General features: G+C 40.1%; 1 protein-coding gene across 1 annotated transcript; it reads right to left on the reverse strand.

Annotated features, from left to right (window-relative positions):
* Nucleotides 1-968: 968 nt before the first annotated feature.
* Nucleotides 969-19,283, reverse strand: LOC148404334 (neuronal acetylcholine receptor subunit alpha-3-like). Its single transcript, XM_088381516.1, has 7 exons — nt 19,001-19,283; nt 7,870-8,009; nt 7,682-7,726; nt 7,469-7,578; nt 5,271-5,478; nt 4,167-5,165; nt 969-2,316 (listed from the first exon to the last, which is right to left on the reverse strand). Exons 1-7 carry the CDS (start codon nt 19,056-19,058, stop codon nt 2,191-2,193), a joined length of 1,686 nt encoding a protein of 561 aa, XP_088237642.1. The 5' UTR covers nt 19,059-19,283; the 3' UTR covers nt 969-2,190.
* Nucleotides 19,284-23,928: the final 4,645 nt, after the last annotated feature.

Raw genomic sequence — 23,928 nt, forward strand, 5'->3', positions numbered from 1 at the left:
TGACCACCAAGAACGTTCCATGTGTGTGCTTGTCAGTGCTGACAGGCACATTCAGGCTGAGCTGTGACCGCCGATAGATGGAGGGAAAGAAGGAAAAGAAAACAGAATGTGCTGTGCTGTACTTTTGCCATGGAGAGAACAGAAGTTCACTTCTCTAAAAACACATCAACTTTTCTGAAGTGGGAAAACTACATAAGTGACGCAACATCATTATGCAGAATTTGTAGCAACAGCTATGAATAGCAAGTACGGTAAATACATACAGCAATTGGGTTTAAATTCTTAGGTAGAAAATAAACCTAAAGAACCTTACCCAAACAGGTGAAATCTTCATCCAATTTGGTGCCAACATGTATAACTGACACATCATTATTGTCACATATTACACCATGGTGTTAAATGTGCTTAAATCCACAGTGGTGTGATTAAGATGCATATAAAATTATTATGTATTGGCAAAGGTTTTGCAAATGCAAGCGTGGACTCACAAAGAATAAGAGTGGCCCAACTTTATGTGAAACACAGAGTAAATACAGCACATAAAAATATTAGGAATTTGTTAAACAAATTCATGATTTGAATTTTCAATATGCAACTTTTTCACTTGTTTTACAGTAAATACATCACATGAAATTATTGGGAATTTGTTAAAGAAATTCATGATTAGAATTTTCAATAAGCAATAGTCGTACTTAATTCAGGCTACGTAAGTTCTACCACTCGGATATTATATTCATGCAAAATTAAAACGTGGAAAAGACTGTGAATAATCAAAAAGTGTAATAAATTAAATATAAAACAGTCTTAACACTGACTTAGCAACGAAGTAAGCCCTATTCCATACGCTTTCACTTGAGTGCAGCTTAGTATAATTTTCTCTCGTTACTTAGTTCCCCTAGTTTATGCTATGTGATGCTTGAAAAACTAAATGGGGTTGAAAAAGTGTTTTCAAGGAGAGATTCCTGATATTACTGTGTATTTTCTTTTACTCCCTTCTTTAATCGCTTTTTACACAGAGCTCCAAAAAACTGACAGAAAATTACCACCAGGTTTAATTTCCATTGTTTCTATACACAAGCTGTGTAGTCTGTAGTAAATGTCTCTCTGGGAATATTTCTACTCATTGTGACAAAGAGGCAAACAGTTATAAAGTCATGTCCATGTCTCCTGTTCACAGTCCATGCATTTGTCACCTGTATCCTAGAAACAATACTACAAGAATACATTTTGAAAAAGAAAGAAACAACAGGCGGTGTTTCACATGATCCAGTTGTCAGAAAGAAGTACAGTAGCTAAATATGAATGATCATGCTGTCAATTACTGAAAAGTAGATTGTCTCTCTATATTGCTAACTATAAATAGGACATCACTCTGTCTTCTATTCTGGTGCTCTGAGGAAAATGTGTGCTCTACTCAATTTTTATTTGATGTGCACTGTTTTGGGGCAAAAAAATATTTTGACCTTATACATGTGTAAAGATACACCTAAATCGAACTGTGTTTGATCGAGGTGGAGGTTTTCGCAGTGGCCATCTTAAATATCATAAAAAATACATTACAAATATTACTGTTGAGTATTTTTGGAGGAGAGGCTGAAACGGATTCATGGCATTCCTATTCATTTCAATGGTGAACGATGATTTGCGAAAAGAATGTTATGACATATGAGTATAATTAATTGAACTTGAATGTCAAAGCATCACGGTAGTTGAGATTAAATATCTTAAAAGGTCTTGAAGATCTGGAATAGATGAATAACAGCTTTTAAGATGGAAATGTCATATTGGCGGTCAAATCCTACACAGCAATTATGACCACAATGATTAAACAGTACTGTCTCATAATAGTTGAGAGAATATTTTGAAATAAAATAAATGTAAAAGGAGAATACAAGGTGGCAGTAGTGGCATTTAAGGACAAAATAGTAGAGCAGGAGAGCAGATGTTATTTTCTCACTAACACTTATAGGGTAGTACACAAGATGGCTTGCGTGCACATCAGTGGGGAGAGGCACAGGGTGATTGAGGAATTCTGGGTAGGTCAAGTGTCGGGATGTGCAGTTGATGGCGAAAGGTGATGACTGACGATTGCCGGGGAGGAACAAGAGAAGGGAAAGACGACAGTCCAACGTGTGACTTGAAACACCTGCAGGAAAGATTTTTCCCACAGTGGTGACCAGCAAGTGACTTTCATTTAAAAAAGCTGATGAGCGGCTGGAGGAAGAGCCCCAGTGTTCCCAGAACACACACCATCACAAATACCCACAGGAAGATCCTGTCAATGACCATGGCAACGTACTTCCAATCGTCTTCCACCTAGTGAAGACAGAGACAGAAGATGCAGCTTATTATGTTGCATACATACTCATACAGCAATAGAAATCATATTAAATTAATCAAATCAATTATATATGATAATAATATCCCCGATTAAAATGATCCCTGCATATTCATGCTTCAGCATTCACCTGTTTGACACACTTATTCACTATGTGCTGAGGCCCAAGCCATATCTCATATATATGTACAACTTTGGTGCAGTCCTGTGGCAACTTGTCGTATGGGAAGTATGGTGAAGAAGTTTCATATAGTCTGGCCATAGCCTTGTCTAATAGAAAAAAGAGCTTTGCGGCAACTGCAGGCAACTATGAACTTTTTTGGAGCAGGTGTGAATAACCTCAGTGACCAGTGATTGGCAAATTAATTTCCGGTTAACTTCGTGCTCCAATCACAACTGCACCAAAATGAATGGATAGAAAATCTCTGGCACTTAACTGCCAGAAAAATAATCAATATTAATGAATCTGAAGATTCCTAAATATCTTATTGTGCTGAGTAACAACAAGACCCTTCCTCTATATTCTGTGTATCCACTGCACTCCAACTGCAATTTGAAGAAAGTGGTAGGAGATGATTTCGCAAATAGAGTGGCTCAATCCTGTGAAAAAACTACCGAATAATGTTAATGGAACTTTAAAGTAGGCCTCACATGATATTTACTCATTTTTCTAGCAGTTAAAACACTTTCTGTCTGTTCATTTCTCCCCGGTCTATGCAGCAGGAAGTTAACTGGAAACTGATCAATGGTGAGATTGGAAGCATGTCACTGACTTGGAACACCTAGTCCATCAAACAAAGACACTTGGATACTAACACCATGACAAAAAGATGTATAACATGTCAATTGTAAACACTGGAACAGAATAATTCGAACCAAATGTGGCTCTCCTTCGAGTATTTGGATTTTTTATTTTAAAAAGGTCAACTTCTTCATGACAGTAAAGAATGTTGAAATGTCACCTAACACATCAAATGCTTTTGATGGTAATAGTTTGACCATGTCAGGCATTATTTCCACCTCTACCACAGTGCTATAACAAATTGCCTTGCACCATCTATAATAGCAGAGGTAGATATACGTTTTCCCCTCCTATGAAACTGGAACAACACATGTGGACCAAATAAAGGTCAAGCTATTGAGGTGGCTGCACATGTAAGCGTACAGTTTGATTTAGCACTCGAGCTATAGTGTGTGTGTGTGTGTGTGTTTGCTTCTGGTCCACTCTTCTGCTTTTGGTCTACTCTTTGATCATTCAGGTGTGTACAATCGGATCAGGGCTGCTGTGGCCATAATGCTATTGTTGTGCCCAGAGAGGAGCCTACGTGGCTATTTTACACAGCCAGATTGCAACGTTACAAAGAAAAGATGGCACAACAAACATATCAGGCCCATCCAGAGTGTGAGGATGAGATAGGAGAAGCCCTTCCAACAAGAAGCTTTATTCTCCTTTTATAGCCCCATGCTAACACTCTCAGGATAGAGACACACACAGCCAATTTTGTTCTTTGACTTAGAAGCAACGTTTCAAGGGATGAATCACTGGGGCTTTGATTCAGTGTGATTCTTTCTGGTTCTCTTATGTTGTATGTATGAAATACAGACAAGGTCTCATGCAATGGAATGGACTAGGGGTGCAACATCAAAATTTTCTTGCTGATCACTGGCATTAAAAAATGCCTCATTTGTCAATCCTGATTCATTTTTAACAACAGGTAACATCGTCAATGGTCCAAATAAAATCAGGACTCACAATTTCATGATTTGATTGCCAATTTAAAAACTGTAAGAATAAATAACAGAGATTGAGCACTGTATTTGATCATACCTCTTTGGCTTTGTTGCGAATCCGCATGTTCTCAGCGATGTACTTCACGCTCTCAATGGCCTGCTTGACCTCAGGCGAAATGACAGAGAATGCCACAACAGCATTCACTTGAGAGGGGGAGTTCAAGGCCCTTGGCAGTTTGGGCAACTCCGACTCTGGGGGTCTTTGGGTCTGAGGGCCCTGGGATGAGGGGGCCACCTTAGGAGGAGGGACAGGTGTTGGAACCTCCTTGCCTCTGTAGGGGCATCTTCTGTTCATATCCCGCTTATTGTCGCGGTTCATCTCACCATACTCGATACAGTTCATGGAACCGCCCACTGAGGAGGCCCCTCCTCCACCTGCTGCACCATCCAGCGGTGGGCACGCCACGCCCCCTGTGATGCCCCCGATGCTCACACTTCCTGACCCGCTTCCGACGCTGTTCTTTCTCTTTTTGTTCCCTCCGCCGCTCCCTCCTCCGCCCGTCCCCGCTGTGATGCTGGCAGTAGACGAGCCGCCTTGGTCAATTGGTCGCCTCATCAGCATGACCCTCGGCAGCACCCCGAGGAACACTGACCTTACCCACTCGGGCATCGTGTGAGTCATGGGAGTGCGGTAGTGAACGTTCAGCACAAAGACGGTGATCACGATGCTGAGCGTGACAAAAATCATGGTGAAGAGGAGGTATTCGCCGATGAGAGGGATGACGAGTGACGTGGAGGGGATGGTCTCCGTAATGACCAGCAGGAACACGGTGAGAGAGAGCAGGACAGAAATGCACAGGGTGACCTTCTCGCCGCAGTCGGATGGGAGGTAGAAAACCAGCACGGTGAGGAACGAGATGAGAAGGCAGGGGATGATAAGGTTGATGGTGTAAAAGAGCGGCAGGCGGCGGATGTAGAAGGAGTAGGTGATGTCTGGGTAGATCTCCTCGCAGCAGTTATACTTGATGTCGTGTTTATAACCAGGTGCGTCAATGATCTCCCATTCTCCGCTTTCCCAGAAGTCTTTGAGGTTTACCTAAGTCATTGCAAATTTGAATTAAGTCATGAGTTTGTCTTGCAGTGCATAGTACGTTACGCAAAATCATCAATTTGACATAATGCCATTTTGGGATCTTCGTACCTTTGAGCCAATAAGGACCAAGTCAATCTTGGCCTTGTCATACGTCCATGAGCCAAATTTCATGGAGCAGTTCTGGTAGTCAAAAGGGAAGTAGGTGATGTCCATGGGGCAAGAGGATTTAAAAATAGCCGGAGGAACCCAAGTAATGGTGCCATCAAACTTCAACAGAGCCTTGGTTTTATCCTCCACCAGAAAATCCCCCACAGCACTACAAGAGAGAATACCCAAGAAACTCAAATGTTATTTCACGTAAAGGTCTTCACAACATTCGACCGAAAAGGTCAGCACACGGTGAGCTAAATACGAAATTGGGGCCATGTGTTTATCAAAGTGCTTTGGTATAGTAATCCACATCAGCAGACAGAATAAACAGCAATAACTAAGGGTATCGTGTGATCTAATCTGTTCTGTGTCTAAAAATGGAAAATGAAATACACAGATCCCGTGTCTCATTTTGCAGGCTAAATTGAGATATCATTCAACCATAAGTAAGCCTTTAAAATAATTTCAGTGTGATACCATTCCCATTCGTGCATAAGTCAATAATGTACTGTAATTTCCGGTGTATAAGCCGCGACTTTTGTCCAAAATTTTGAACCCTGCGGCTTATAGTCAGGTGCGGCTTATATAAGATTTTTTCGTGATTTTTGCAATGACTTGATCACTTTTACTCTTAACACTATTATATACAGTAAAAGCTACAAAACAAACTGACAAATAACTCGTTTTCAAATCAGACGAGTAAAAACTGGTCAAATATGTTTAAAAAAAGATATTATTAAAAGTGAAGACAATTTGCAATTCTAGTCATGACACACGAATTTGATGCACAATTTGTCTTCGTGGGCCACATAGAATGATGTGGCGGGCCATATCTGGCCCCCGGGCCTTGAGTTTGACACCTGTGCTCTAAACCCTTTCTCTTACTCTGCCATGTAACTCAGAGATTACACAAAGCAGTGGCGCTGTTTGGACCATCTGCATTGTATTAAAACCCAATCAATCAGCATTTAAATTCAATTCTTCTGACATTTTGCTCACCAAAAACAAGTTGTAATGAATGTGAAGTTTTAATGCATTTTATTCAGAAGGTTACTTTGAACCCTGAGGCGTACTTATGGATTTTTACGGCCTCCGGCCTCTAGGGGGCGCTCTAGCAGGAAGCAAGAGCGAGACAGGCGAAGAAGAGATAATGCGCCGAAGAAGACGTGCTAGTTTGTTTACAACATTTCGCGCATCATGCAGAAAGCGATCAAGACAGACATTACTGAAAGGAAGGTTTTATACACAAACCGTCATTATGGGGGACAAAAGAAATTTAAGCTAAAGGCAGTCGATGTTGATGACATTGTGTTGCGGCACCCTTTTCTTTAAATCGTGGACTAGAAGAAATGGATAAAAACGACGACAAAAGAGATACTGAGAAAGTGTGTGGCGAAGGATATCTAACGCTATTCCAATCGGAAATTGAGGAGGAAGACTTCGACGGTTTCAGTGCACAGGAGGAAGATGAAGACGATGAAGCTCTTTTTTTTACTTTTACTTTAACTAGCCCTGTTAGTGCTGTGCTACCGTGTTGCTGCTGTGTTACCGCCGCGTCACAGGCAGTGTTTGGAAAGAAATGTTAAGGTATGTTATTAAAACTTTAAAAAAGCTTTCTGTGTCCAGTTTTTCTTTGTTAATAACTCACGTGCACACTTCCGTGTTGCTGCGGTATTACTGTCGCGTCACAGGCAGTGTTTGGAAAGAAATGTTAAGGTATGTTATTAAAACTTTAAAAAAGCTTTCTGTGTCCAGTCTTTCTTTGTTAATAACTCGTGTGCACACTTCCGTGTTGCTGCGGTACTACTGCTGCGTCACAGGCAATGTTTAGAAAGACATGTTAAAGCATGTTATTCAAACTTCAAAAAGGCTTTCTGTGTACTGTCTTTCTTTGTAAAAAAAAACTCGTGTGCAAGTGTGGCTTATAGTCCGGTGCGTCTTATGTAAGAAAAAAACTAAAATATCCCCGAATTTTAGCTGGTGCGACTTATACACCGGTGCGGCTTATACACTGGAAATTACGGTAATACGTAAATAAATGCAGTGAACATTCTGTCGTCAATTTGCTCTCCTTTCAGGTAAGTAGCGTAATAAGTAGGCATATTGTCATAACAAAAGATGATCAAAACATTGAGCGAGTGTTCAATCAATCTTACTTGTTGTATAAAACAATGTCAGGCCTCCATATCTTATTGGATGGAACTCGGATGAACTCAATTCCATCATACTCAACCGGTGCCCATCTTAGTTTGTAGTCATTCCAAACCTAGGCAGCGGAAAACATAACAATAAACCAGAGAAATCTTTTGTCACATGATAAGTTCAACAATCGGAAAAAACATTAGGGGTGACCCATGAACACAACTCACATGTCTGAGCCACAGGTTTGTTTCCATTATTTGATTCACCTCATCCTGCCAAGAACACATTTGTTACATAGCCTCAATAAAACTTAAATACTTTAGCTTTTTATTCTGAGAATAATTTTAAAGGTTATAGCCTCAATAAAACATATTTTTGCTATTTATTCTGAGAATAATTTTCATGGTTATCTTACCACTTTGACCAGTTGAGACATGGACACCTCGAACTCCACAGTGACCGGATCAGACACATTCTCCACTGGGCGGATGAACTGGTTGTACCTTCGGAATAACCTCCGAAATAAACGGTCCTCTGCTTTGGACGCAAAACAGCCTGATGGAAGAAATTTATAGACAAACAGCTTTGGTAAAATGGGAATACAGGATGTAGTATGATGAACATTCGTTAAATACAATCACATTGTTTTCCAATAAGTGTGACAGTCTGTCTCTGTAAATGCACTTCACCTTTAGAAAGAGAGCTGAGCAGATGATGATGGAAATCGCATGTGAGTCTGTTTGTGTGCATGCACACATTAAATTAACGGTCTGACATCCGAATTTGCAAGAGTCGATGGAAAAGGGCTACAGTGTCGAAAGCTGTCTTGGCAATGGGGGATTGCAAATACCCTTGAAGCTAACCCCTGCAGAATCTTCATGAGTTCATGCCATAAGGAATTGTCAAATACAATTTGTTGGTAAGTTTTAGGCACAAGAAGCATAGACAAAACAACTGTTGGACTTTTTACTCAAATACAGACTCGACCATTGTCAGGTTGAACTTAAGGTCACATTGTGGAAAAGTGCCAGGAGTAACACTGCTGCATGGGATGGCATACAGAGCTGCTCACGCCTGTCCGAGCAGAAAATGTTGCCTCGCTTGGGACAGTGAACACTCACACCACCAGCACTCTGCGCCAGAGTCCTAACAAAGCTCTGAAGCCTCCACATATATCCAAACATGAGTCATCAAAATTGCAGTTATCAGCATCCATATGCATTTATATTAACTCCAACGTGATTCATGATGGAGAATATGGAAGATTTATGAGGTCAGCATTGCAATCATTTCTTCCGCACCAAACTCAACCAAGCAGGCTTTGCCTGACCTTGCATTGTGCAATGGAACACAGCCGTGCCGCAACAGAAAATGACCTTGCTTCAGTTACAAACTACACAAACATACGGTAGGCAAATAAAAAATTATCAAGTACACGTTACTTCAAGGTCGATGCTTCCGCCCAGGCTTTTAAGCTGAGAAATGATGCACACACAATTCAACGCCATCCCCACTACACCAACCTGTACTTTCTTTTCTGCACTAACCACAAGATATATGGAGGTCAATGTGCTTCACTTATAGGACAACTGGAGCACAACACCCATGTACACGCAAAAAGCTTCACTGCTATTCACGGAAGAATAAATAAAACATGCTGCTTTCAAATGATATTTTCTTGCAGGGCTTCAAAAGCACTATGGGAGGCGTTTTTAAACCCTTATTCATATCTGTACTTGTATCATCTTTAAACCCCTTATGGATTTCCGCTGTTAACCAACAATGCTATAATTAGCTATTGATAAAAAAGCACTTGCACATAAAGATGAGTCTACTGAGGCCTGCACTGTCCAAACTTTAGACAACTTCTTTATGACTTTAAACTCTGAAAGTCATAAGGAAGTTGTGTACCTTTTTTGCCCTGGGGATTACTCGTGATGACAGAATGTAGACATCCTACATTAAAGGCTGCATTGTTGTGTGTGCATCTGGCTCTTGGCTTGTGTTTCTCCACTCTTCTGACCTGTCCAGGGAAATAACGGAGCTAACTTATTTGAAAGGTTACCTTACTGACACGTCAATCTGGAGTGCAGCACAAAAAATGAAGGTGTAAGACAGAGGAGAAGCTGAGAAAACAAGTATTTCGATTCAACATTGTACAAGAATGTCACAGCCTTGTGGGGGTGTATGGGAAGGGGGTAAACCTCCTTCACCAGGGACATGTGATCAGGGGAGGGAGGGGAGGCAAAGCCTTACCTGCATCATACCTAATTTAAAAAAAAAATGACCACAATGGTTAATGAAATTATGTATTTCAATTTTGGTTTTCTGGTCTGCACTTTGTATTGATTTTCTTTTTTACTCGAATGATGTCCATGATTTCGAAATTGCTCAATTTAATTGAATATACTGTTGAAATGCGCACAGTATATAGATGTGAAACATGTGAAATAAGGCAGCCTCACCTCAGCTCTGATTGCACAATCCCACAACAATTGAATTGAGGAGGCTTGTTTTGTCAAGTGCCATCCCCAATACAGCAGAACCCTGACAGTCAACCGCCTCGGAACTCTTACTTTGCCACACATAGGCAAACTTTACACACCAGAATCGATTATGATTGTTTTGACTGCCCACCCAACCCTAACCCCAAAGTCAATAACACAAAAGACCAGGATGAAGAACATTTTTCCATTGTTTTACTTAATAAATGTCGCTATTTTTTTTATGGTGCGTTATTAATTAACATTTGATTTGACCCGAAAGACATGAGAATTTTTTTTTCTATTTCTGAATTGGCACATATAAAATGGCTTTGCAAAGGTTTCCCGGGGTCACTGCACAGGCGAGCTGAGGCTTCCGGAGTAATGAGACAGTCACCCTCCTGAGACGTGCAATCTCAATGCCTGTTACCTGCTTTTAAGCATTCGGTGCACCCACAACCTTGCCTAAGCCTCTAATTGGGTGTGGGCAAAGCAGAGCAATTATCATCAGTCAATTAATTGGACCTTGTGTTCACTGTTGAAAAATAAGTTGAGCTATCTTTTTTTTTTTACGCTGGAACTTTAATTCTCATTACTCCCTCTGCCACAAAGTATATGAGTAGTGATAAAACAATGTAAAAGAAGTTAATTATAACCTTGGCTTCTGTTAAGTGGGTGTCCAAATATTACATTAAAGAACACAGCGGCATAGGCTTTTAGAAGGAGAGGTTTGCTTTGTGCAAAGCCAAGAGTGCATTCACGAAGGCACATGTGACAGCAACACAGTTGGTGGTAAAACATTCATGACTTTAGATGTTTTATGAAGATTTCATAACAGCTCAATGTGATTCACCGTGAGTGAGCTCTAGATAAGATCAAGAACATTTTAAACAACCTAGAAGAGGATTTAAGGGGGGGTGGCTTATATGACGGAAATACTGTAATTTCCTGTGATTCCCACTTGGTCTAAAAACTGACGTATATTGAATTTTGTGCCATTGCAAACCCTCATTTAGTGTGTTTGGGAAATTAGCAGACCATATTGCAACAGGCAAGGGTGTATTATTTACCTGCACCTGACAATTTGGTAACTGACAGTACACTAGACCTACAACCAGCTCAAAGCAGGCGTAAGCAGTGGCGCAGGTGGTCTAATGCGATTTCGATGAGTTTGATCAAGGTGCAGGCAGACAGACTGGTGGATGTCATCATATTTCATTCATAAATATGTCAAAAGCATCCATCAAACCCTCTGAATCCTTATAAAAATCAATTCAATGAACGCATTGTTATTACCATCCTTATTATACTCTAAAACACGCCCGCTGGGCAGCAGCACAGCGTTGCTGGGGTTGACGTCCACATATGGGCAGGAACAATCAGAGTGGAAGGTTGTCTGCAGGAGGGAATTTCTGTGGTTCAAATCACTTGATAGGTTTTTTTTCTCCATCCCTCTAAAATTACCCATCTGTGTGAAAGTGAAAGGTTGTTAGTCTATACGTTTTCTTTGTCTGGCTAGCAACTAGTCTCCTGCCTACCTCGCCCAAAGTCAATATAGTCCAGATAGGCTCCGACTCATTCCTAATTTGTGCTATAGAAAATGTATACGTGGATGAGAGCTGTTAGATGTGTACGGTTTCTTCTCATTCCCTTGAGAAACCTGCTCATATTGCTCAAGCTTAGACTGAACAATTGCAGACATTTTTGGTCATCAAAATGTGATGACGTGACGAAAATGTGACAGTCTTTGTTCTTGGACGAATGAAAACGAGTTGAGCAGTCACACGTGTTCGGCCTCAAATAGCCACAATGATTGAGAATTAGCCAGTGTGACTCCATATCTCATGGCTCCAGGAACACAAAGAGCCAAAGCCTATGGGAGGTTCTTTGATCAGGCATGTGCTTAACAGGATGAGGATGGAAATGAGTGCTGGACACTCTGAAGAAACTAATTACCCTCCAATAATACATGGTTGATGGTGTGTGTGTGTATGTGTGTGTGTGTGTGTGTGTGTGTGTGTGTGTGTGTGTGTGTGTGTGTGTGTGTGTGTGTGTGTGTGTGTGTGTGTGTGTGTGTGTGTGTGTGCATGCGTGCGTGCGTGCGTGCGTGTGTGTGTGTGTGCATCTGTGTGCGTGCGTGCATTTGTGTGTGTGTGTAACCGTGCATGCGTGAACTATGAATAGGTTTGGAGCCTTTTTGATGTCCTGCTTGTGATACGTTAGACAACAAAAATAAAGTAAAAGAGCTTCAAGCCACTCATTTCAACACATGGTCCAAAGCTCTTTGCGTGAGGGGTCCTATGTGTTCCCGTGTGTGCGTTTTATTTTTATTTATTCTTTTTGTGAAACACACATTCTCTCACCTTTGCCTCAGACAGCATGTGATATTTTTGTTTCAGTGATGCATTAAATCCAGTGGCTTCTTGATCGCACGCTTTAATCTCTGAGGATGTGGCAGTTGATGTCTGATTCACTGCGAATGTTAATTTATCATACAATGACATGTCTCCAAACCAAAAAATGTTTGGGACTAGGAAAGGAATGTATCTTTGTTTTTTGTCTCTGTTATGTCTGAACCAGAAAATACATTAATTGGCTGAAAAATCATCAATTCATCCATCCATCCATCCATCCATCATTATCTGTACCGCTTCAGGATTTATATTTTATTGATCTTTCTGAAGTAAAATAAATTCCAGAAAACTAATTTCTATACACCAGCAATGACCAGAGGTAAGCTGTATTGCATATTTTAGATGTTTCTCTCCTCCAACATACCTAATCCAAATAATCATCTCGTCATCGGGTTTCTTCAGAGCTGATCATTTGAATCAATTATGTTAGAGGAGGAAAACATCTGAAACAAGCGGACATCGATGACCAGAGTTGGACATTGAGTAAGACTTTATATTTTGTATCATATATACAGTACATATGATATATTTACAAACAAAAATAAGCAAAGTACTTGTTACCTCTCTGTCTGGCATACATCAACATGGCAACCAAGGGACCTAAATGATGTGAAGTCATACAATTAAAATCACATCAGTTAAGAGACCAATACATGGCACAGAAAAACTCATTATGTCCATTTTTATGTCCATTTTTTGTGTTTCATCTGCAGTGAACACAAAGTAAATGATGCGTTGGATGAGCTGAGCAGAGGGAGAGCTAAGAAGCATTCCAAGTAAACTGTGAGGCAAGTAGAGTTGGGGAAGGAGATGGAGACAGTTGGATCAGTACAGAAACACATCTAATATGTGGGTCAAAACATCCAAGGTCATCAAACTTGCATGATTAATACCCTTGCCATCAGAAACAAACAATTATGAACATTTTCATCTGGAAAATGGATACAGCTTTTGCAGATATCAGCAATTAGCAATCATCATTCTATTGTGACCTTTTGGCCCTTTTGCATTTGTACGAGACACAGCAGGGCAGGCTATCATTTTGTAATTGGTCGTCTATGGTTATTAAAAGCCCACAGGGAAGAATTTAATGGGTTGAGACCTTGTATTTTTCAGTGAACCTGAAGAACACGTTTTTGGCATGTGGGAGTAAGTACTTAGAGAATATCCACACAAGCAGGATATGCCAATTTAGTAAGGGAAAGCTTGGATTCTACCCCCCCCAACCCTTAGACCTGTGATGCAAATGTGCTAACCACTTACAAGTCAATTTTCAATATGTCCCCTTCAATCACAGTCTGTGGCAAGACCCCGCCAGTTAAGCACTTTTTGTGTTATTGTGCTAGTTACGACGAACAATGGAACCAAAACAACAATTGGTACGTTATCTCGCATCAGCAATCACGGTATGAGAATTGAATTATCTGCTGTCTTGGGACGAGAATGCGTTGCACTTGCAGCTGCAGCTAATGTAGTAAGCACTGCTAATGTCTTCTCGTCTCTGCAGTGTGGCCAAAACAGAGGAGGCGATTACACACAACATTAGCGAATCATCAGTGTTCACATGGGCGTGACCTAACACTATAAGTGGCTGCTAAATGTAATCAGTTTAGCAGATGTAGACTACAACATAGAAAATAAAATCAATCGATTGTTGTCTATTCCTTCATTTCAGAAAAGAGGACAAAAATAACTAAGACAAGGAATGGTGCAGTAGAAGTTGAAAGAAACTTATATTTGTTCTTGTACTAAGTCTAAAGTATTGCTTTGCCTTCATGTTGGGACATCTCAGTGCCAAGCAACTATGTTGAAATTAATTGAGGATCTTCATTTAGACAAATGTAGTGCTTTGCTTCTAACTTGTGGCATCTTGGAGCCAACAAACTATATGATGAACCGAGGTGATGAGTTTGCTTTTGACATATAGTAAGTAAGTAGTTGTCGCCATCTTTTGGCATATTGGTGGCAAGGAACTATGGTTAAGTGACTTAATGAGTTTCATTCTAACATAGTGATTTAAAAAATCTGTAAAAAATTGTTGACCGGTGTCAGTACAAATCTTTGTGGAGGGGGTCTCAATTAGTCGCAGACTTTGCCTATTTGGAGCAGGGCCGATTGCATTACATACATATTTGCTAAAAAAAATAATAAATCAAGAAAAACAAAGGCAGAGACTGCTAGAATATTATTAAGGTTACTGTGAGATTGCCACTTCACAAAAAAAACAGCTTTGACGTTATACCTGAGTCAACCATGCTTCTTGGAATGGTTACATTTTATAGGGAAGCTTTGAAATCACACCTTGTAGGTTCCAAGTTGTTTACTTCTGACTTTCTGACTTTATTTAACTCAATTTATACAATAGGTGGTCGGGTGAGGCTTCTGCTTCGGCCTGCTGTTGTAATTCTGAATGTGTGTATGGGAGTGGGTGGGGAAGGGAATGTGGGGTCTCAGTGGCAATAAAAATCGGGCTAAGCAGATCCTGCTGCCCCCGCATGGGCCTTAGGCAACGTGCAACCACACGCATTCTCACTGAATGCCTGTTAGACTTCTATGCAACTTTATTACATCTGGGAGGGAAACCAGAGAGATGCTTGCTAGCATCAAACTCACAAGAGCATTTAAGTCTGCCGCAAGAGCAAACACACTTGGAGACGCTGTGATTCAAGAGGACATCCCTTTGCAAGCACATCCAAGCAACACTGGCTTTGTGTCAACAAATTTACTCAAAGGGAGAAAGCAAAAGTGATTTTACATTCAGGGTACATAACGCAGTGCTTCATCCAATGGCATCTTTTCTGTTTGAATGTTTGAATGACCTCCCCTTAAATGTTAAGCAAGCCCCCTCTTTGTTCCATTTTTAAAACTCATGTGAAGTCATGGTAAACTCTTGTGTTTTAATCAATGAATGTGTAGATATGTATGTATGTTTGTGCACTTTAATAATTGAAATATAAGAAAATTTATTTTCTAGCTAACAGGGACTTTTGAACCTGTTTTCCACAACACTGTTAATTGCAGGGTGCATCGTAAACATATAAAAACAAGTGCCAACCCTCAGAAACACACCTCCTTTTTCCCTGCCAAGAAATTAATACTAATGAAGGCATAAGATAACAACATGTACCATAGAGAGATGCAATTACTATGGGGTTGGGACTTATTGAATTAGTTGACTTATTTATCAATTATGTGGCGCTGACTTTACGTGTTATTAAGCAATTTGTTTACCCAATTCCTCATTTTGGATTCTTAGTCAATTCACAGCACAAACTGGCTCCACAGCAGACGAAGCATCTGTAAAGATGAAATGCACCGACTTTAATATTGTCAGTCCTTTGTTTGCCTTGTGCTATCTAATATTGCCGAGGACAGTGTGACTAATTTCCTCCTTTTTTTTTCCAAATGAAAAAAAGGTAATCACATCTTTCTGTTGTGTTATTTTTATTTTAATATTAATAGTCAGCTGAACATAACTTTTTTTATAGCCAAGGTAAATAGAGATAAAGGGTCAGGCCTATGAACTACCACAGATCTGTTTCATGCCAGCTTGGCTGGACATCCCTCTAAGCTGCTGCATCAGGCAAACTGCCTTGGGCCGCTAAAACATATTATGCAATTCAGCTGATTTCAATCACTAAATCCCAAACCTTAAGACACTGTCTCATCTTCAAAATTTGCTGATGTGCACCACAGCCCATCCACAGACCGACTCTTTTTTGAATGTCATAAGGGCGTCATATTAGCTACTAGAGTCAGATTATTCTTCAGAAATAGCTTGATGCGACTGACTGCAGCTTCAGCGCTTCATCTCTTGTGTTGACATATTAGCCATGGATGGCAGGAGACAATATCCTCTGCAGCACACAATTCAGACCCCCCAGTGCGAGTTCCTGCATGGGTGTTTTCAGGCTGTGATCTGTACACACAGTCCAGTTCAGAACGACCCAAGCCCATAAAGGATTGAGCAAAGAAGGAGAAGGAAGACTCCTGTTGTTTTTTTGGGTGTTGTCGTTTTATTCAGGTTTAAACCCAAATAACCAACTAACTGTGTCTATTACAAGAACTCATTGTCCAGTTTCCTGACATTTTTCCAATTTTGGTTAGCTGGTTGTGTCAAAACTCTCTGGATGAAGCAGAGCTAAGAGAGAAGTCAATCCATGTGCATGCGTCAAGTTAAAGGCTGTGTGTGACTCAACGGCGTGCACACAATGACTACGCTGTGACAATGCGAAGCACTCAGCACTGCTTCTGGGGGATGGGGCATATTTATTTCTGCACTTAGGGCTTTGAAAGTGAAAAGTTTAAAAATATTTGAACAGAACAAAACTTTTTTAAGAATCAAAGCACTTCTTATCCCTGCGCTGCACTTTTCTCTTGGGAAAGACTTTGGATCTTTTGGGAGCAACGTTTAAACGCAGAGGTATTTAGCATGAGCAGCGATTACTAACACTGTTGTCACACCCTGCAGTTTGAGTGACAGGCTGAAAAAGTGTTGTTGAAGCAGTCCAAATGCCAAGATTAATATCATTTCAATTTAAGGACAATATTATATGTCATCTGGAAAGATGCTCATTATGCTCACTAGAGAAGACCATCTCCTGAAAAATTAGTTTCACTTTAGACTGTGAAATAAATTCCGGGAATTCAAATAACACTGCCGAAATGCTGAATGGCCCACTAGAGAGCCACTTAAGGACCCCATGATAAAACTGCCTGTAGCTATTTACATTTAAAACACACAGAAAACTGGTGACACCACAAATAATAGAAATCATTAGGTGCTGGACCATCCAAGAGAGTGTTTTAAACCCACACAAAATAAAGCACACGTCCTTTAATTAATGATGTGAATGTAATATAATATATTCTTATTTCCCATACTACATAAAAATATTTGTTTTGAAAAAAATTTCTTCTCCTGCACGTATTGTTCAAAATGTTTAGCCAAGATAGTGAATGAAACAAGCTGAAAGGAGAATAAAGAAAACAAATATAAGATGGCCTTGTAAAGGCGATATTGCAATCAAAGAAGTAATGACTACATATGTCAACTTTAAAATATCAAGTATTTATCACATTTATGATCTGAGTAGCAGTAGCAGAAAGAGAGAGAGAGAGACAGAGAGAGAGAGAGAGAGAGAGGAGAGAGAGAAATACTCAATCATCATCCCTGTACTGGGGCCGCTGCCAGGCAGTTGGAGACCCTAATTTCCTTGCAGCACTTTCTGAACATTCCAATTTTGATTCGTCTGTCATCATCGACGCTGCTCACATAGTAGCAGGGTATTTGGAGAGTGCTAAAATGGATTGTGATGCAGCCATCTAATGTTATGTTACCTTTCACTCTTTAACGTGATGCATGCATTCTGGTTGGTAAGTGAAAACTATGAACATACTTGAGCAATACAAAGCAAATCCCACTACTTTTTTTGAGAATTAGCCATTAAACGCCAGCATCTAAAATAAACCAAACCATAAGAAGATAGCTTAACGCAATAAATGCTGTCAAGTGACACAACAATGCTTTCAGGTTGAAGGCTGTGTCCAACAATGACCTCTGGCCTGGACATTTGCAAGAGACCCACAACCCTGCAAATTGCATCAACATCAACCATGTTCGTATTAACTGCATTAGCTCCAAGGGTTGACATATGGCTATGATTATGTATCCATATTTTTTCACTGGCCACAACGTTAGGGATAGTTGCATCCGGATGAGAGCACACACAAACCCTGTATAAGTGTTGTGGTTTCCAGTGCACACTGGATTGTAACAAGGATTGCAAAGGGGTGGAACATTTCTGGCAACTTTCCAGTAAATTTCTTTGGGGATTTAAGATTTTTTTTTTTATTTTGTAAAAATTTCAGATTGAAAAAAACACATGTGAATTTAAATGATTACCGGAAGGGTACCATTATCAAAGCATAAACATAAACATTTTGTTGTGTAGCAGAAAACCATACAAAATGAAGTGCTCTCCTTGCCCACATGCGAGGGCATTGCAGTACCTCAGTTACTCTTTTTTTTTTTCTTCACTCAAGCGTTGGCGTAGTAACAAAAAAGTGACGGTTCAAAACTTTAAAACTCATAAATAGGGGCAATCACAAATCAATATATTTGACCATGCTTGTGTGAAATTTGGCTGTTTTTGTCAGTACCGTATATACTATAGCAACAGCAGACTTTCACTGTTGTGCATTCCTGATTTACTCTCAAAATTGATTGTTAATTCCCTTGGAAAGTTTCCTACTTGGAACTCTCCTGGATTTTGTAACCCTGATTAAAATTGCACTGCATCAGGGTGAGGTGTTTCCTCATACCTTTTGTAGCCAGCTCTCACCACACTGATACCACATTATAAAAATGTTTCAAAAAATATTTATCCTCAAGATCTAAAAGGTCTTTCCTCATCTCCGTAATTATGAGTAGCATCCTGTTCCCAACACCACTACATCTTAATCTTGACTCCAGAAACATGCGTATTTGGTTGGACTCGTGCACACTGATGCGCTTTTATCAACTCAACTAAAACATATTCCATCCACGGAACGTATTGTTTACAGATGAAGTAGTGTCGCGCGTGTAATTTGCTACTTCCTGGGTTTGTTTTAGCTTTGTGAGTGCAGCGCTATTCAGTGCGCTTACCTTGCGCCGTAAGGAGGACCAGCAGGAGAACGACGCTTGTTTTCCCGGGAAGAATCATGGATGCATCGGGCAATCTGGGATGTTTTTCGAGATTTAAAATAAAAACGTGATGGCGATGAGACGAGACGTCCTGTAAGTGACCTGTTTCAGTCAGTCAAGCTTCAGATTAATTAAATAAGCATTTTTCTTTTACGCGCTGCGAAGGAGAGGTTTGGACAAGCGGTGCGCTTCGCCGGACAACTTCGGCGCCTCCCCTTCACCCTCACTCTCTCCCTCCTTGGATCTTTCTCTCTCTCTCTCTCACCCATCGTGACTCAGAGGTGATAAGTTTGCAACCATGGTATCCAAGTAACGCCCGAGGACGCGCACAGGTTTGTGAAAATGCTCAAGGCATTATGCAGTTTGGATGGCGTGCGTCTGTTGGGGGTTTTTTTCTGCTCGAATGGTTGCGTTTGCGTGTGCGAAAAACTATAGTGTACACTTGATATCCGTCAAACTTTGTGAGAGGTCGAGAAAGATAAGGAACCCACAGTTCACACTTTAGTGACACAATCCAATTAAAGTGTTAGTGGGGACATTTCGGGACTGTTTTAGTTCACGTCGTTATGCCTTTTCTCATTGTTTCGGTTGATGGTTTGCAACCAATTTGCAAAGCGAATCACCACCATCTACAGGACTGGAGCGAAACCATCTTCATTATTTTTCATTCATCAATTTTTCAGACTCCTTAGTTTTACCTGAAGTGGTTGATGGTGTAGGTACACTTGTCTGACTTGTGTGTGGGCATCGTGGGGTCGACGCCCGCTCAATGGTGCGTATGTGGGTGTGACAACCAGTATATCTGCCTTGCAACCAGCTGGTGAAAAGGTCAGTGTGTATTCTCCCTCTCACCCAACGTTAGATGGGATAGCCTCCAACGCACCCCATGATCATGAACAGGATAAGTCATTTTGAAAATGAACGGTGTTTCACATGCCATAAAGTGGGCAAGCTCTAACTAATGCATCGAATTGCCTTATTTGTCAGGATAATGAGCATACAGTAAGATGAACTTGAAGCTAGATATTCAAGGCAATTTGAATAAGTGCTCAAAGCTCTGCCATATTTGTCCTCATTTGGGTTGTACAAGCTTATTCCAGTATGATTTGGGGTATAGCTCATACAGGAACATGTCAAAAAAAATTCAAAAGTTTAATAAAATACATCCTAGTTGCCAGAAATGCTGATGATTATTAAATTTAAATGTGTGCATATGTTTTGTGAGCCAGTATGATTTGGGGTATATCTCATACAGTAACATGACAAAATCATTTCAAAAGTTTAATAAAATACATCCTAGTTGCCACAGATGCTGATGATTATTATATTTAAAATGTGTGCATATGTTTTGTGAGTCAAAGTTGAATTACTGACCAACCCGAGGACAGAAAAATGCTAATAAAAATGCTAATAATAATAATAATTATTATTATTATTAGTAGTAGTAGTAGTAGTAGTAGTAGTAGTAATAGTAGTAATTATTACTTGTAATAATAACAATAATTATTATCTATTACTATTAGTTATTATCATTATTATTATCATTATTATTATTATTATTATTATTATTATTATTATTATTATTATTATTATTATTATTATTATTACATTGTGATATGAGAATTATTGAAATTCAGGTTTTAAATGTAGGCCTTTGCGTCAGCCTTGCAAGCCTGTACTATACGTTTGCATTCAAATGGTTGGGGTCTATGAGTATGAAAATTATTATACCATTATAACGTTCTAGTTTTCTTTGTTAGTATTTCTCTCAAACATAAAGCTATATTTTATGGAACTGCACTATTAGAGAGAGTGCTCCGACCTGCACACACCAACAGCTAAACTGGAAATGACCCATTAAGCCACTTAATTGATTTTATGCAAACAGCAATGCTTGGGTAGCTTAAAGCATTAGCTGCTCTGTAATAGTAGAGCGGTGCGGGCTGCACTGTCCATCCCAATCAAATGATGGGAAGCTATAATTGCATAGGGGCACTATGCAGACTTGCAATGAATGCATGGCTAAATTATTGTGTCTCCTTACCGAAGAAGTACTTAGTTGCTTTGTTAATGGCTGACACGGAAATTGCTTAGAAAGTCGCCTCTTTTTACACATACATACGTATATTGAGCAGAATCTACAATTGTATATTTTATGCTCACAATGTATGAATACAAATATTATAGGCTGACCATGGACATAATGAATAGCGGTTCCATGTAATACATCCCATGTGCGGCAATGTGTGGCTGTACTGCTGTACCTGTGTGATAACTGATTTTGTGTTCCGGCCACTTTATTAGTACACCTATGTACATTATAGAGCTGCAGCAAAGTTAAAAAAAAATACATAAAATAAATCCCTGTTTTTATTGATAGTGGAATGAGTATTGGACTCCTCCCTGAAAATTAACGATAACATTTGTTGCTGCAAGCTGAGTTTTTATTCATAGTGGAATGAGCATTGGACACCTCCTGGAAAATTAAAGATAACATTTGTCGCTGAAAGCTGAATCCCATATTCATGCTGAGCAAACTACATCAGAATGTTTGTTAACAACATGGTTGTCATTTTAACCCCCTGCATTATACTGTATCAGATATTTTGCAAAACTACTCAGCGTGCACAATATTAAACATACTGTTAAATGAATGCAGTACATCCGTGAAAATATGTGACAACCCCGCCATCCTTGCACAGGAGACTGGAAGACAAAACAGCAAGTGACAAGGATTTATTTTTCATAACATTCACTGGCAGTTAGTATGGTCTACTCTGGGTAACCCTGAGGTAAAAGCCCACATGTTGTATTCACTAACAATGTACGAATATACACACGAGGTGCACTTCTATTAAGTTTGACACAGCTTTTCCTGCTCCATCATGTCACACAAACGTAAGCATCACACTAGTCCCATATGACAACTGAATCAGTGGTTCTAATGCAATGTAAGCTGCTGCTCCGCTGCAGCTATGTGGCAGCAGGAAGGTGCCTCGCATGTTTGCAGCTAGAAGGTCAGCAGACAAGAATCGGACGAGCAGTGGAACTGCTCAGTCCTCAATTTTAAACTCAATTAGTTTTGTCATAGGAAAGGCAAAGCCAGTCAAGGTTGTTGTCTGGGATCCGGGGATTGGAGGCTGCGCTGATTACAGTTAGAGGCCACCCGGCTGAACCAAAAGAGGGTAAAAAAGCAGGAAGGTACAAGAGTGAACATGATGGATGTCATCTCGTGCAATTGCACGCAAACAGTCAAGCCTTTTAAGGCATTTTGCACGTTATCCTCAGTGTAAAGCTGTCGCTTGTCATTTAATCCACACTGCCTTCAAATGTGATGGGATGGAAAACATTTTATGCCTGACAATACCAACCATTAAGTCAAAAATCACTTTAGAAGAATATAATGATGCAGATAAAGGCCGGTTGGGATTAGGCAGATAAATGATGATGATGATGATGATGATGATGATGATGATGATGATGATGATGATGATGATGATAATGATGATGATGATGATGATGATGATTATAATGACTATTATTTACAATACAAAATAAAAATGAACGACGATGAAAAATCCCCAAATGCCTCGGACTCCAGTCTTTTCATGCCGTTGAACGTGGACAATTTTACACGTCCAAAGAAATATTGTCAATTTTTAGCAAAGTTCTGAAGTCTTGATCATCCCCCTCCGCCCACCCTTTTACAATCCCGTCCGCAGTTAGTATGAGGTGTAACAATCAATGACTAGCCAATTATGCTGAGTCTGATATAAGTGGGGTGTGAAAGTAAGCTGCTCCACATGTTAACACACCCTGATCTTCAAATGTGACAAGCTGAAAGGAGCAAAGCCTCAACAATGCAGAAAATAATCTGTGTTTTTGATCCTTGTCTTTGTCATTGAGTGGTCACCACAAGACAGGAGTGATAAAGAGCAACACGTAAATAATGGAACATCTCAGAGGAAGCAGAAAGACCTTGAGGCCCCAATGGAGGCAGCAGAAAGGGCAAGTGGTTATATCACTGAAGCGTCAGATAGGAGTATATCCTCACCCATTTGCTTCAACATGACACTCACTGTGCCTACAATTATATTTTTATTTTAACATTCATGCTGACCCTCCCCAGGACTCCACAATTATTTTTGTTGATGTACCTGTATGAATATTACCTGTTTTTTAGGAATCATGTTATGCAGTACCTGTTATTTGACCACCTCAATTCGCAAAACTGAATACTCTAGGTCAGGGGTCACCAACCTTTCTTAAACGGAGAGCTACTTCCTGGGTACTGATTAAAGCCAAGGGCTACCAGTTTGACACATACTTCTGAAATAGTCAATTTGCTCAATTTGGCTTTCACTATGTGTTATTATTGTCATTTCCAGTTCACATGTAAGTGTGATTTTAACAAGAATAGCAAAAATACAGTCAAACCTTGGTTTTTGACCACAATCCGTTCCAGAAGGCGGTTCGAGAAGCAAATCGGTCGAATTCCGAATCTATTTTTACAAATAATGGGAAAAAATATAATCCGTTTCAAGACAAAAAACCCCGCCTTTCTTAAGCATTTTTTCATTTGCGCATATTTGTCCGATCGCGCAACATCAGCGCACCGCCGAACGCGTAAACCGTAGCGCGTCGCCCACCGCGCAACTGCACCGCGCCGGTCGCATTATTGTCACAGAGCCGTCGCTGAAATTTAGAAAATATTTCTAAAGTCCTGAGGTACTTTCCAAAATTTAAGTGGACCTAAGTGCGCAGGGAGCTTAATTTTGTCCGATCGCGCAACAGCAGCGCACCGCCGAACACGCAACCGTAGCGCGTCGCCGACCGCGCAACTGCACCGTGCTGGTCGCATTATTGTGACAGAGCGGTCGCTAAAATTT

The sequence above is a fragment of the Syngnathus floridae genome, chromosome 1 (genome assembly GCF_059516105.1).
Source record: "Syngnathus floridae isolate MCC-2025c chromosome 1, RoL_Sflo_1.0, whole genome shotgun sequence".
Lineage (NCBI taxonomy): Eukaryota > Metazoa > Chordata > Actinopteri > Syngnathiformes > Syngnathidae > Syngnathus > Syngnathus floridae.